Genomic DNA, 16,272 nt, shown 5'->3' with positions numbered 1-16,272 from the left:
ATTTTGGACATCAGCACTGGTAGAGGTAAATTCTGCAAGGGGCCATTAAACCAATATAAAAAAAAGCTTTCTAGAAACATCGGAAAAAATTTCTAGAACATCTTAGCACTGAGGTGTTGTGATGGCCTTGTGGTTATAGCATTGGACTTAGCTATGTTGGATCATAATTCGAAGGTTCCAAGTTCAAGTCCCATGCCCACTGCCTTATCCAGGATATAATAACTTGAGTAGGCAATTCCGAAACAAAAAAATTACATTCCATCCAAAAATAATAGCTTATTATGCATTAGCGGTTGCTTGTGCCCTGTTTAAAATGAACAATATAATAACAAAAGTCTAATCAGAATTCAATTGCTATTTGGGGGCAGAAAAACTGTATTTGGAAGATTTAATGTTAAGCATAGAATCAATGTAAATTAATACAACAAGAATCTTGGTTCCAGTGAATACATAATTTAATATTCAACCAACTGAATTCATTACATGACTCACATTCAGACTTCCAGCAGGGAAATATTCAACCAACTGAATTCATTACATGACTCACATTCAGACTTCCAGCAGAGAATGAGTAAGTGATGGCATAAGTGCCTCCCCATCTATATCCTGGCAGTTCTTCAGGCAACTCTTCCATTGACATTCTTCCACCAAGTGGTTGTTGGTTGATGATTCTTAGACCAGATGAAGTAGCTTGACTTGAAGACTGAGATTCTGTAAATTGAAAAATTATTTTAGTGAAAAGGATTAGGCAGGATTCAAATTATACATATTGTGATATTATATAATACATTAACGAACAACTTTTTTGTAATTTTTAAATCCACGAAATCCCTAAGCCCCCATGCCCATTACTAAACTCAAGTTGGAAATTATATTTTACTAATGCTTTTGGATTTGAGCAGTATCAAATTTTTTTATACGACGCCTAAATACACCTTCGCTTCTAACAAAGCCCTGTACAAGCAGTCACTGATATCTAAGAAGCTACTATTATTTGGAAGGCATTGCCTCCGCAATCTTTTACACCCTGGGTGAGGTGGTGGGTGTGGAATTTTTTTTCAACCTCGTTACTTTTTAATCATAAATACCGGAAACTCGAGCGAAGTGGAAGTCACCCATTTTCCTAATTATGGTAAATATTGAACCAGTATTTATGTTTTCCATGAAATATCACAAAGTTCAGAATTATAAAACAATAAGCCAGATATAAACAATCAATAGTGATTTAATGCTCAGTGCTCACTTTAGTTATCTACGACAGTGGTTCCCAAACTGTGGGTCGCGACCCCAAGATTTTACGAGGTCGCCTGATTTTTTCCAAACATGCGTACACAAGTAACTAGGATTTGAAAGTTGGAAAATCAAATTTGTACTGGTCCGCAGATACCGTAAAAGTGCCTAACTTCGGATTTTTCAGCAATACCTCGTCAAAATTGCTCTGTGAAACTTTCATGCGGTACCTTTCCAGCTGGTCGGCAGGAACCGGTATTAGTAAATATAATCGAGTGACAATGGTACAGCACCAATAATATTCTCCTTTTTTTATCATGTTACATTCCAATGAGTAGTTGACCCGATGTTACGCGAATCGGATTTTTGCCAGGCTGCGAGAAATTATTTTGGTTTGTGATTTTGTACCAGTGTAGCCGCTTGGTTACCGAAAATACAATGCAAATTGTTTTATCCGGCGATTGGACCTTAATTATGTGTTTGACAAGTATGGTATTGATTGACAGGCAGAGTCTTGATCGAGTAATTATTAACTTTTAGGTTTCGATCCGTTGCGAAAGCGCTTTGTTAGTTCGCGCACTTGTCTAAAATCTACAAGTAGGCTACGTGTTTTGTCCACACCGCCTTCACATAAGAGTGAACATTTTCATATTGCAATATTACGTATTTAGACGTTTCATACAGAATTTTGAATTGCTCCGAGCAGTCGAACACAAAACCACAAGTCCTAGCATAATAAAGGCACTTAAAATATGTGATACATCAGGGGTCGGCAACCTACGGTCCTACGAATCCGGCCCGCGGAGCACTATAATTCAGCCCGCGACGCTTCACTAAACTATAGTAACAAACCATCCTTTTGACGAATATATATTTTTTAGACTAAATTTTATTATAACCTAACAATTATATAATTCACAATTACTTGTTTAATGAGCAAATGGCAACAAAAATAAAATACGATTTTCACCCTGTTTTTTTCACAAGCACCAATACTTACGTAAGGGCGAATGTCTGAGTTTGGTTTTATATTGCTGGGAGACATATGCTTTCATATCGGCGACATATGTTAAAGACGACTATCAAGGCTTGAATTCTAGTTTTTATTCCGGTTTTTTATTTTTTGCGCCGGCTCTGATCTTTCTTGTCATCTTTTGCAAATTAATAACTGTCCCAATTTTAAGTAAACAATGTTATTATTTCTGACACCGGAATGCGGGTATTTATGAAGACGATGGTTGACCTTCTTATGATTTCACTATTCTATTGTGCCTGTTTGTTTTCGTATTAAATAATAAATAAAAACCCTGCAAAGTCTTTGCGTGAATCCTGAATGTTATTTTGAATTCAAATGATGATTTAATAACTCAATGGCAATAATGGCAATTCTACTGATCAAATAACGATTCCTTGGAAAAATTTCGCACAATAATTTGTTACCTTGTTTGACATTTTAATTTTACGAAACGGCATTGGTGCGCTTTATGCAAAACTGAGAATTAAAACAATACCCAAATACGACTCCTCAAGTTTGTCGTTTCTGTTTCTCAGGAAGAACCGTGAGGTAATTTTCGCCAAATTCAAGGGATAGGTTTAGTGACGCGCAAGTTCCGTGTCCAAGCAAATCAGCCTAGGTAGTAGGTACTCGATATATGAGTAGTGAAATGGCATTCTAATACGCAAGAGAATGACACCGAATGGTTATTGTTACAAAACGATACACGGCATGGTGTTTTTTGCTAGCGATCCAAGTTCGCACCCCCAAAATTATGGAAAGTGTCCGCCCCTGGATCTGAGAGATTGTTATACCGTGGTTTTCATACGATTCCATGTGTTATCAAATCTTCTGAGGTTTTCCCGTTTTCCGGCGCATTGCCGGACACAATCATATATTTTTTGAACGAATGTTCACCGTCAACGTCTACTTACAGTTGATATACAGGTACAGGTACGTTTCCAGTTGTGGGGTCGCAAGTATCTGTAGACTTTGATTTTATGAAAATTAGGGTCGCGAAAATAAAAGTTTGGAAACCACTGATCTACGCTATGAAACACAAATGCAAGAGATTGTACCTGATGTGTCACTTCTGTATCCACCCACTGCTCCCATCTGTGGTTCTTGGACATTCCTAGACTTGTGGCTACTTGATGAAGTATTGCCAAAGAAAGTTTCTGTATTTTCATCTCTAGTACTTGTAGCTCCAACTGTTAATTGCTGGGCTTGGTACGTTTCTGTTTCGACTCTAGTTTCTGAAGGTGCTGCTTGCTGAGGGGAAAGATCCATTGAAGACGACTTCTTCCTTGCTCGAGAAAATAATTCATCCATAAGAATATCGTAACATTTACGAGAATCTCTGACCAAAGTCTCAGAGCGGATCGTTTGTTCCAAGAATTGAAGAGGAAATTTTTGAAGATCAAGGAGGCCGAACAAATCTTGAAAATTTTTTTTCCTCTTTTGAATATCGTGCTTTATCCATCTAAGAGCTCCGTGCCATTTGATAGTCTCGGACGAATATTTTGTATTTGGGGATTTGTAAATCCTTATGATGTCATCCTTGCTGATATCACAGAACTCTTTTTTCTCAATGATTTGTTCAAAATTTGCTTCCAGGAATTGATTCATCACTTCCTTCACAGCATTTAGGTTGGTAGCTTGATTAGTTTCAGCCAGATTTTTCAGGATGAAGCAGTTGTCAATCTCAAGATTCTTGACATCAGAGAATAATGCAGTGATGACTGAATTCTTCGCAATATCATTACTTTTCACCAGTGGTTCTTCCAACACAGTCTCCAGAAGAAATTTGAAAGGATAAGTCTGGATATTGATGACTGTAACAAGATCGGCAAAACATCTCTCTGCATCTTCATTTTTTGCTCTTGCCCATGTTATCATAGCTTGCCATGATGTTTGATAACTCGCATTTGAAACTTTTATGTAACGCAGGAGATCTGGCTTAATAATGAACAAGAACATCTCAGAGGAAATTACTGATTTGAAATTAGTGATCAGCACCTGTTCTGCTTGTTCTTTTATATCATGACGATCGTACGCTTGAGCCAAATTGATGACAGAAAGACAATTGGTTTGAGAGAGATTGGTTTTCAAGTAATGGAAGCAAAAGTTTGTCAAGCCAACCATTTGTAACAGGTTGGAAGCTTGTAGGATTTGTTGAACGTACTCCATTTTCAAATTTCCTACTCCTTTATACATAAATTCTATACATTGGGAAATCCCATTGTGATCGACATCCTTCATATTGATAAAACCATCACGAGATTCCTTCATTTCGCTCGTAAACATCGCTTTAAAGTATTCTGATGAGGCTGCCAAGACACAGCGATGAGCACGGAAGGATTTGTCACCAACTTTGACATCAAAATCGCAGAGAATATTTTGTTCTCTCAAGCTATCAAGTGCTGTCATAAGCAAACCGCCTTGGGTTGAATTTGTTTGTTTAATGTAATCTTCATTCATGATCAGTCAGCTCAACCTTACTCAGATCAGTAACTAAATATAACAATCCTAATGCCTGCATAAAGATAATACATTTCGTTAACCACTGTGGTTAACGGCTGTGGTTAATCTTCCAAATCCAAACTACATTTTATTATTGAACATAATAGATGAATTGCTCATGTCAGCATAATACTATAAAGTTGGTGGTCTGAATTCCTAGAGAAATTAACAAATGAGAAATCTCGCCATAACAAACATGTGACCTCCAAGTTGTTATTATTATTTTCAACATTGGATATAAACCCAGAATGTTCAATTGCTTAGAAACTGCCTATGGTTACGTACAACTCTCCCATCAGGACTTTTTACACAATATAATATGATAGATTAGAATAGTCTTCCCAAGCTATATTATGTATCATGAAAGCGGAAATGGTCCCCAACTCAGTCTGCAATTACGGTACATTAAATATTGCGACTGAAGAAAATGCCATTCCATTTTCTCCAGTCACAACAATTATATTGTTTTAAAGTCTCTGGAATGGCATTTCCTCAAAATCTTTATAACTAGAAAACACAGATCTTTTTTGCAATAAGTAAGGATTGCTATCTATAAGCCACTTGTCTTAAAACAAAATAATGGATTCAACTGGTTCATCGAAGGTCAACAAAATTTGGCTATACTACTATTTGTCACATTATAAGTATAATTTTATTTCGACACCATTTAATAGGCAATAAAATGATTAATAAAAACAAACGTATGATGTATGAACATACTCTGCTAATACTCCGCATTAGCTTAGAGTCAATTGCATAAGCTGATAACGGTATTCCAACCGAACTGCCATCGCCCAACATACTGATCGGATAACAATATAACTGCATTCATTACTCAGTTTCAAATGCAGCATAGCGCAGTATTGCAAAAATCTCAACATTTGCAACAGTCTGATTCTGACCTTTCACTCCAAGTTGTTATTATTATTTTCAACTTTGGATATAAACCCAGAATGTTCAATTGCTTAGAAACTGCCTATGGTTACGTACAACTCTCCCATCAGGACTTTTTACACAATATAATATGATAGATTAGAATAGTCTTCCCAAGCTATATTATGTATCATGAAAGCGGAAATGGTCCCCAACTCAGTCTGCAATTACGGTACATTAAATATTGCGACTGAAGAAAATGCCATTCCATTTTCTCCAGTCACAACAATTATATTGTTTTAAAGTCTCTGGAATGGCATTTCCTCAAAATCTTTATAACTAGAAAACACAGATCTTTTTTGCAATAAGTAAGGATTGCTATCTATAAGCCACTTGTCTTAAAACAAAATAATGGATTCAACTGGTTCATCGAAGGTCAACAAAATTTGGCTATACTACTATTTGTCACATTATAAGTATAATTTTATTTCGACACCATTTAATAGGCAATAAAATGATTAATAAAAACAAACGTATGATGTATGAACATACTCTGCTAATACTCCGCATTAGCTTAGAGTCAATTGCATAAGCTGATAACGGTATTCCAACCGAACTGCCATCGCCCAACATACTGATCGGATAACAATATAACTGCATTCATTACTCAGTTTCAAATGCAGCATAGCGCAGTATTGCAAAAATCTCAACATTTGCAACAGTCTGATTCTGACCTTTCACTCCAACTCCCTGTGTACGTTGCCAAGTCGAGTAACTTTGAATTGGCAAATAAAGACGCTGATTTCAACTGATATGCAAGGATGGAAAGTTATGTTAATAAAAATAAGTAAGAAACATGAGTAGAAAATTTAAAATCATTCAGATACAACATGTATAAACCTAATAATTGGAATGAAATGTCATTGCGGTTTATTTCACATTAAATCTGGCATCATCGCGTTAACTACCCCGCATATTCATGACGTCATAGCTCATAGAATTGTTATAAAATCACGATCTTTATGATGCGATAATTTCATCTCAAAGTAGTTGCTTATTCGTGCGAGCATGTCCAGCGTTAATTCGGGCATTAGGTCAGTTTCTAGGCAAAGATCGAGCATTTTCTGTGTGAGAGAAAGTTCAGTATAAAGAAATGGATATACCGTGTTTCCCCGAAAACAAGACTGGGTCTTATTTCAATTTTCTCCCGAAAAATAACACTAGGACTTATTTTCGGGAATGTCCTAAATTTTTATTTATCAAAAACAAATTACAAAATGGGGAATTACGAGATTTTCAAATATACAAAATATGAAAACCGATATCCATTTACTCATAAATAACATGTTTTTATTCAAATAACTGCAAAACACAGATTATTAAATCATTTTAAAAGTGTAGGCAAGATTTCCTACTAACGACTAGTTCGAAAAAAAAATTTCGCCTTATTGACTAGGTCCTATTTTGAGTTAAGGGGAGGGCTTATATTAAAATCAGTTTTAAAATTCAGGCTAGGTCTTATTTTCGGGGAAACACGGTAGATGTTGTGCACTTTCTGTGGAATCTTCAAATGGCAAAGTGTCGCGGTATACTGTATCGGATTATGATGCATTGGACTGTTTATTTTCAACAAGGCTGCTAAATGCCGGATACGCTGATACACATAGCCGCAAGTCAGTGTAAGATCGAACTTTTCTTATTGAATATTATTTGTAGAGAAGCGCTTTCGTCCGGATCCGGATAAGATTTTTCTAATTTAGTTAGGAATAGTAAACACGATACGAAAACAGAATCAAATAAAGAAGCGAACAACATGGTCAAACTTTCAACAATTAATTCACGAAAAGTTATTACCATAGTATCCGAATCCTTAAATACGCAGTGTGAAACGGCGTTTAGCCTGACAAACACGTTGCTGCTTTTGAGGTATACTTTGCCGCGATGTTTGCTTCACCTAAATGGATAGGATATGATTTACATATTTGACGGAAGCCGATAATACGACTTTAAGCGAACCACGACCTCTCGCCCGGTTACCAGCAGTTCACGTCGGGTATGGGATTAATTAGCCAGTTATTTGTTTCCGGAAGCTTGGACGTGATGGTGGAGGATGTCGTAACCGATCAACCAGTTACCAGAACCACCGCATAGCGGCGAGTAATCCAGAAATCCTTTCGCACATAATTAACCCCGTGTAAGATGCGAACCCACTCATCCACGATGCGCCACACCGCCGAGCCAAGATATGTTATGGATGAGACTCATGTTTGAGTCCAGACCAAACCGCTAACCTTCGCGACTTGCGAATATTTTTGAAAAGAGGAATGCTTAATTCCAGAGGCGTAGCTTAGGGCGGGCAATGGGGTACATATGCCCCCGGGCGCCAAAATGGGGCTTGCAAAAATTTCACAACAATGGTAACAAAACGGTCACAAGCAAGATCGCACCGGCGCAGACATCTAGTCTTAGTACATGGCAAACTGCACACTTGGTCAGACGACAGACCACCTACGTCGACTGCCGACGTCATCAGTCACATAGCTCGCGCACGATCAGATTTCCATCGTAATTACATGGCCGAAAAATCTGGCCGGGAAACAAAGCAAAAGTTCACTTGGTAACGTTAGGTAACAAAATGCACCGGGTTAATTACGTGGTTTTGTATCGTTAAGTTCTTGCCTGCGCACTCCGATGATGTATGTTGATATTAGTTCTGTGCTGGAGAAAAATGGCAACGGAATTTGGTTGAATGATGTTAATACATGTTTTGAGTAATACGTGGTTTTGTATTTCGTGGTTGTCAGAGTATCGTACTTTGCGGCAGAGTTACATAAAATATATTATACTGTGCTGAAAGACCCCAATGCCGTTTTCGACAATTCGTCGAGATTGCACAGATTTTGCAAATTTTTACGACACGGACATCAATGGTCACGAACTTTTCACCGAAATTGGAGATTGCAGAATGCTGCTCAGTAACAGAACTGAAGGTCAACCAGAAACTCTTTCGGCTCTTCTCGGTTTTATTGTGTCTTTCGGAGACGATGTTTTACCCAATCTGCAAATTTCTCTACAAACTTTGTTAAAAATACCAGTTTCATTTGCAAGCTGTAAACCAGGGGTTCCCAAACTTATTTGGCCGCGGGCCAAAATTTCAAGGCGAGGATACTCGCGGGCCAGTAAAGCGAGATGACCAAAAAAAACCGACGTAAAGGCTGGAGTTCAGGGCGCGCTCAAGCGCCTTGAGAAAATTTTGAAAAATAGGCACCAAAATAGGCTGCAAGATTGATTTTAGATACACCCAGTATCGCAGTTTGTTATGTAATTAAATTCATAAATATAATAGTTAGGTGATAGAATACCCGAGGAATAACAAGCACGACTTTCAAAAACGATTTGTAACTGATAGCGACCAATGAAGTTACTTGCTCATCTGGAGTACGACTTTGTATGAATTTCTACTCATATCATGGTCAAGTTTATTTTTTCCATCCAGTAAAAATAACAAACGAAATTATGAAAAAAGTAAAATTGACACACATTTTACTGAGAAGGGAAATCGCTGGGAACTGATTATCAGGCAGCGACACCCAAGGTTTGTTATCTAATTAAATTTGTAGTTGAAGTTTATAAAACACTGTTATCTCTGGTGAGTATGGTTTTTGCAGTTGTACTACCAATATTATTCACTGACACAGAGGTTGAGATTGACCCCAGAGATAAGAGATGACCCCAGATAGCGACTCATGTTTTTTTTTGTTAAACAAAAAAACGTCTCAATGTATATGAATATTAAAAAAAAACGAATAGCCAACATAATTTACTTGCATTTTTGTAGATACGTGTAATCGGGGTTTGCTCGAAAACTGATGTTCAAAACGTGGCTCCAATTTGTTACATTGTATTTGCAATACCGCACTCTAAGTGATTATCTGTCAGTCTGGACCGTAGTTTAACAGGAATAGAACAAGAATAGTTTGTTGGCAAAGAAGACGAATCGCTGAAGTTTGATTTTTTTCAATAAAGAAATAAGAACGCTGCCATTTATCCGAAAAAACGCCTGTTTTCAGTGTCTAGTTTTCGTTTTTGTGACATCTTCAAGCTTCCTTACTATAGGGCTGATACGTGATACCTAAAAGACTGCCGTACGCAATCCTAATACCGGTACGTAAGTTAAGATACCGGTATAATTGAATTGTTACGATATACACGTGCTTAAATTGTGATAATGACGTAACAATTGGCGGCAACTACGACATAAAAAGATGAACACATTTAAATTGTTAAACGTGTTAGTATTTATTCACGGTTATATTTTCACTAATGTTCGGCGGGCCATTTGAAATCGTCTCGCGGGCCGTAATTGGCCCGCGGGCCGCGGTTTGGGAACCCCTGCTGTAAACGGTCTTTCAGCAAATTAAAACTTATTTTGTCGTATTCGCGTGCATCAATGGGACAGGATCGTCTCAGTGATCTTGCACCTCTAAGTGTTGGAAAAGAAACATTGAAAAAAAAAAGATTTTGATGACGTTTTAACCAGTTTGCGACAGTGAAATCAAATAAAATAAATTTATTGTTGACTATGTAAATCATCTTTGACAGTAACTGAGTTGGACATTATGAACATGGTATGCTATATTTTGTATAGCTTTGCTTCTTTTTTAAATACAATGTTCCATTGAAATTTGAATACACATATACATATATTTTAGAATAAATAATAAAATATATAAATACATATAAATTTGAATTCACATATATAATTTGTTTTTTCCATATACAAGTTAATGTAATAAATAAATATGATTAAACGTGGAGGCCGGTCGCAAAATATGCTGGCTACGCCTCTGCTTAATTCGACGGTCAACGCTCATTCCAGGCTGAAGGAAAATTGGCAGCTCACGTCGTTTACTCAAACCTCAGAACGTTCCTAATATACGAATATCTTGGTATGAATATTTTGTTTCTATATTCTCATTCAATTTAAGCTTTCTATTTTTAGCTTATTTTTTTTCACGTTGTGTTAGACCCCATCCTGGGTGTCGCTGTTCGATAACCAGTACTGTTTTTTTTTGGCCTCTCCCTCCACCCTGAAATGCTATTCTTCTTTTATTCTACTCCGTATATGTACCTTGCGTATTTTCAGCATTGGTGGAAGGATAAATTACTGATTACTTTAGGTACGTTTGGTTCCGCGGAGCTTCCCTTTTCCCGTGAAATTCGTGTTCAATACATGAAATGTCAATCATTACGCGCGTGTCGGGCTTCTCTATCTCTTACTACTTTTTTTTAAATGAGGCCATGTTTTGGCCACGAGAGACCGTGGTCTGCAAAAAAAAAATAAACAGAAGTTGCCTCATCAACACGACACATACTGCACTAAACTTTTGCAATGACAATTCAATGAACTCCTAAATAAAATATGAAATTTCGGGTTTGCTTCGGGCAAGGGCCTGCAAATCCAGGTAATTAGTCGGGCTCGGGTCAGGTTTAATTCCCACGGGCCTGGGTCAGGCCTGGCTGGAATTTTTGGGGCGATCTTACCTCTACTCTCGAGTGAAACGGCGATTTTGCCGGGTCTACACGTGTCGTTTGCCGAGATGCAAGAAAACACGAGCCATGGGTGGACAGTAACTCGACAAACAGTAGTACGGATAGTGCAGTACGGCTTTATTATGTACTGCGCAAATATCGACGAAGAACGCTTTGTGCCGCTGTACTACTGTATGTTCAATTTTATTCTTCTTTTTCCGGATGGGAATTTTACCATGACTACGGCGCTTTAGGGTGCAAAGTGGTTTGAGCGAATATGTCAAAAACGTGAATACTACGGAAGAAGTAATTTTTGTCTTTTGTTGACATAATCGCTAGCGCAGTTATAGTATTTCAACTGAAAATCGGGTGTAATCGCGGAAAATGGGCTTCGGTTACTGGAGCGGATGTAACCGTGGATGCATTTGTTGTAACGCGCTGATAGACGACTAACGCTTTCTTCTACTCAGTCATTGCCGGTAAGAGTTCGGCTGACCGGATGAATACATTCTTTCCAAGATATCCAACGTTCGTAGAGCAGTACATTGGTAATATATTTTACAAAACTGTGTTAAAACAATGCATATATACATAGTTGCACATTCGAGTATATATATAAAAAAGGATATAAGGGCTACATAACAATCCAACAATGTATATCAGCATAGCATATGAATAGCACCAATAGTAAGGCAGATCACTGAATGATTTGTGAAATAAATATCATTGATAATAGGTAAGATAATAGGTCAGAAACCAAGTTTCCCATCAAATTGAGAAAAAAGTTTTCTATTGGAGAATTTCTCATTACTATAAGCAACTTTTTTCGTTAAATTCCTCCCATTGCAAATTTGGAAACTGTCTATCCCTCTCTTGTCATAAATATTACTTTAATGAATCATAAGCTAGTTATTTATGCACAAGTCGCACTCAGGCGTTTGTACAATTTAAGTTGTTAACAATATGCTCATGAATTAGTATTATAGTAATAAAACTAAAGAAAATTAGTGATACCACAGCAAATTCAAGTTCCTCCCCAACGACAAAAACCCACCCTGGGGAAGAAATCCTCCCCGGTAAAAAAACGTTCACTTAGTACACTGGTTCTCAACCCACTGCTGGGACACAGAAAGATTTTAAGGTGGGCCACAGAATGCTAGTTTTATTTATGTCACAATAGTTAATTTTGATTGTAGCAGCAATCAATGACGATGCTGTTTCTGCTACTAAGCGGTAATTTTCATTTTAATTATTAAAGTGGAATTGTCCATTTTTGCCGGAAGATCTTGATTGTTCTTGTAGTTTTCCCATTGCAATAAAAATTTAATGGGCCACAAGAATTTGTTGCCAACAAAAATGGGCCACGAATAAAAAAAAAAGTTGAGAACCACTAGGTTAAAGATTTGGATCTAACTATATCGGCATTGTAGGTTAAATACCTTTGATTCAACCTCCACCTTTTCCAGGGTTGCCAAATCGGATAGATTTCCTTCCAAAAATAGTGACTGCTTTCACAGAGCCTTGTTAAGAGTGAAAATTCTTCATAAAAACCAAATTGAACTAACTAATATGAGTCAATGTTATCAGTGGCAAGAGTTAGACTTGAATGATATCAGATAAAACGTAAGAAGAGCATGGAACTACATATAATTGAAGCAGCAAGTATGATTAAAAAATGCATAATAGTGAAGAAAATTGCTTATACTAAAATAGAAAGATAGATATAAAAATGGACTATATACTACTGCAAGTGAAATTGGAAAAATAATCACAATATGTCACTTATTGTCCATATATGTCAACTCTAGTCACAACAAGTGGTATATTATTGTGAATTCCTGCCACCCCTGCATATATCAGAATGATGCGAAGATATGGAAAGGTGAGATGAAATGCATATTAGTGTGTGCAATATTGAAGTAATGATTGTTTTGAAGAAAACTTTGGATTGGAATTTGAAAGGCAATGGAAAGTAGAAATTGCTGAAATGTTCATGCGAAAAAGTGTAAAATGGCTAGTTATAACAAAATGGAATGAGAAGAGAAAAATCAAAAACACATTATATCAACTCACCTTATTATAATAGTTCAATTGATTATGATGGAAAATGTTCAATAGAAAACAGAATTTTATCTCATAACCAGGCCAGTAAAGTCAACAAAAAGTTACAAAGAACTGCAAAATACAATAATTTTAAGCCTGACAATAGGTTGAAAAATTTAATTTTCAAAAGATAGGTTTCCTGCTAAAAAGTTTTACTTTGGATAATTTCAGTCAATATTATGACTTTCACCTATACAAGTGATATTATGGCTCTGGATCTGAAAGTCAAAAGATAATCAGCGCGACCAGTAAAAATATATCAATATATATATAAATATACATCATAGGTCAATACGACAGCTCTGCCTTTGACAGCGAATATTTTTCTCATTTCTATTAGAGAAACAGAGAATTGTGTTGAACACAAACGACTTGATATATTTCCAAACATGCTCGCTATTTAAAAGTTACTGCTTGTCCATACGCTTGCTCAGAACAAGTGTAAAATTACAAAATTATTCATTCCAAACAGCATTGAATAAAATGGAAGCATATAAACATAAAAAATATATACATAACATAAACATTATGGTTAGTTACAACTCTACAAAATTATCCATTCCTCAATTCTTTTCAAGTTTCATAAAATTAACTAAAAAATATTTCTAAAGCAGATAATTTTTTGGTCAAACTGAACTTAATAGGATCAAAATAGTGAGGATTTTGTTGTCTGGTACCCCTGAACTAAAGAACAAGAAACTTTGAAAAATAATGAAAACACATGAAATGTTGGTCAAAATTCGAAAAAAAATTATTTTAAATTTTTTTTTATATTACCAGTATTCCCAAACAGACTCAACAACAGTGTTGAGTATATGAAAATTTTTGTTTAATTAAACGTTTAATTTCTCAAGTAAAATCTGATTGAAACTGCAGATCATTAATAGCCGAAAGATTTTTTTAGCGGATCCTCCAAAGTGCTTCATGAACCCAAAAGGTCAGCGAACTCCAGTTTGGGAATCACTGAGTTAGTTAAAGTAAAACTTGTGAGAATTATTCAAAAACTTGACTCAAAGCATCATTTTTTTCAATGAATATAAAAATGCTCTTTTACTTTTGCAAAGTCTTGAAACATCTTTATCCAGAATGATGAGGTAAGTGAGATGGAACTGAATAGCAGTAGTAGAATAAAATATATAAAAACGGGTCAAATATGCAAACAAAGTATATTTTGACTCCCAAATCAGCATAACAACAATACCTGAGTCTGGAAATCAATCTACAAATAGGTAAATATAAGCAAAAGCATGAGTTTAATAAATTTAGCGAAATTATTGTGGATAATTTTAAAATATGAAAGGCACGTGTTTCCTCACCCACAAACGAAAAATAATAATAAAATGAAAAACACAAATGAGCACATGTTTGCTCACCTATAAAAGAATGAATACTACGAGCTTGATAAAAAAATTCATTCTCTCTTACAGATTTGTAAACTCTGACCGACCGAATCTTCTCATCCTTACTCAAAGGCTTAACAACATAACAGAATCCTACTATAAGAGAAAATACTGAAAAAAGCAGCTGAAACTTAAGCAATCAGGATGAATTGACCAAAAGTGGGAGGATGAACTGATTTAAATGTTTGTCATACAGTAGATGAAATACAATTAAATATATACATATATGCATAATTATCAAGGAGTTGATCAACAATAAAAGGATGAAACAGATAAAAACGATGAAAAACTGAGAAAATATAAATTGTTGGTTTTGAAAATTCTGACTAATTAACGTTGATTAACAGTATAGAGTTTGATTTAAAAACGAAAGGTTGAGTCAAATCCGACTGATATTGCAGTTCATCAAACATTATAATATTCAGTAAGTGGCATAATGAAATGCTTGATAATGACAATATAAAATCAATGGAGGGGTTCTACTATTATATTGTCCATGTAGAGTCCAACGTCCATTGTTGATTTTGTATTGTTAGTATTCAATTTCTACACAACTTTTACAAGATAGCTACAGGTAGTTCCGGTAGGTTTAGATGAATTTTTCACCCCGTTCAGGCAATTTAGGGTCTGTTCCGGTAATGACAGGAACTTATTTTTTACCACTGTACCCCCAAAGTTTGCTGTTCTATCTTGAAAATTGCCTTGAGATATATAAAATGTCCTTTAAAGATATCCGAGTCAATCTGACTGATATTGCAGTTCACCGAACTTTATAATATTTATAAGTGGCTTGATGGAATGCTTGATAATGACACCACAAAATCAATGGATGAGACAATATAGTATTGTCCGGAGACGAATACTAATATATCCGGATAGTGTTGAATGTCCATTGTTGATCATCTATTGTTAGTATACAATTCCTGCTGCCTTTAATTTCGTCTTCAATGCTTTATACAGTTTATCGAGGTGGTCATCATCAGGATATCCATGGCTGAAAAAGATTAGATTGCATGAGAGATAATGGTAGTTGCATATGAGTCTGATTTCAATTAACTGTAAAAAATAAGATGTTCGATAAAAGAACACTGAAAGTCACAAATATTTGACTCCTTAGTACTAAGAAACACTTAACTTAGCAATGCCTGTGTGAGTGAGATTTGAATGTAAGGTTTAGATGTGTAAAATGAATGTCAAGTCAACTTTACTCGTAGGTAAAGATGAATGTCTAAACAGATAATTTTTTCAGGTATTTGATTTCATCGATACTGTACTAAAATTTGGAACATCAAAATCACTAACTAAGCCCAACACCTTATCCATGGTGCAAGGGAAGGCTTCGCCGAACATTGATCATTTTAGAGTTTTGAAACCGAGTAATGCCCCAAAGTCTTATTGTCTGCTTGAACAGAGCACTGATCAAACCGAAGTTGTAAAACCACCAAATGAAATATATATTCATGATGCGCGATGGCATAATGGTTGAAGCGTTAAACTTAATTGGGTTGGCATCGCAAACTGCAAATCTTTGGTTCAAATTCAATGGCCATCACCCTACCCAAAATATTGAGTCGGCAATGCCGAACCAAAAAAGAAACTAGTTCTGCCAAATATTAT

General features: G+C 36.0%; 1 protein-coding gene across 3 annotated transcripts in view; it reads right to left on the bottom strand.

Annotated features, from left to right (window-relative positions):
* LOC120331545 (uncharacterized) overlaps positions 1-16,272 on the bottom strand; it is a 37,201-nt gene that overhangs the window by 8,736 nt on the left and 12,193 nt on the right. Inside the window, exons 1-2 of one of the 3 annotated variants that reach the window (XM_078113648.1) lie at positions 3,304-4,761; positions 548-711 (exon numbers count right to left, since the gene is read on the bottom strand). The exons of 1 other annotated variant lie outside the window; for it this stretch is intronic. In XM_078113648.1, the coding sequence (XP_077969774.1) occupies positions 548-711; positions 3,304-4,705 (1,566 nt within the window). In that variant the 5' untranslated portion in view covers positions 4,706-4,761. Of the gene's footprint in view, positions 1-547; positions 712-3,303; positions 4,762-11,698; positions 15,650-16,272 lie in introns of those variants that run through there. One more of the 3 variants, XR_013476667.1, reaches the window with a different exon arrangement.

The sequence above is a fragment of the Styela clava genome, chromosome 6, assembly GCF_964204865.1.
Source record: "Styela clava chromosome 6, kaStyClav1.hap1.2, whole genome shotgun sequence".
Taxonomy (NCBI): Eukaryota; Metazoa; Chordata; class Ascidiacea; order Stolidobranchia; family Styelidae; genus Styela; species Styela clava.
The sequence above is the reverse complement of the archived record's forward strand: the minus strand, read 5'-3'. Positions and strand labels throughout refer to the sequence as shown.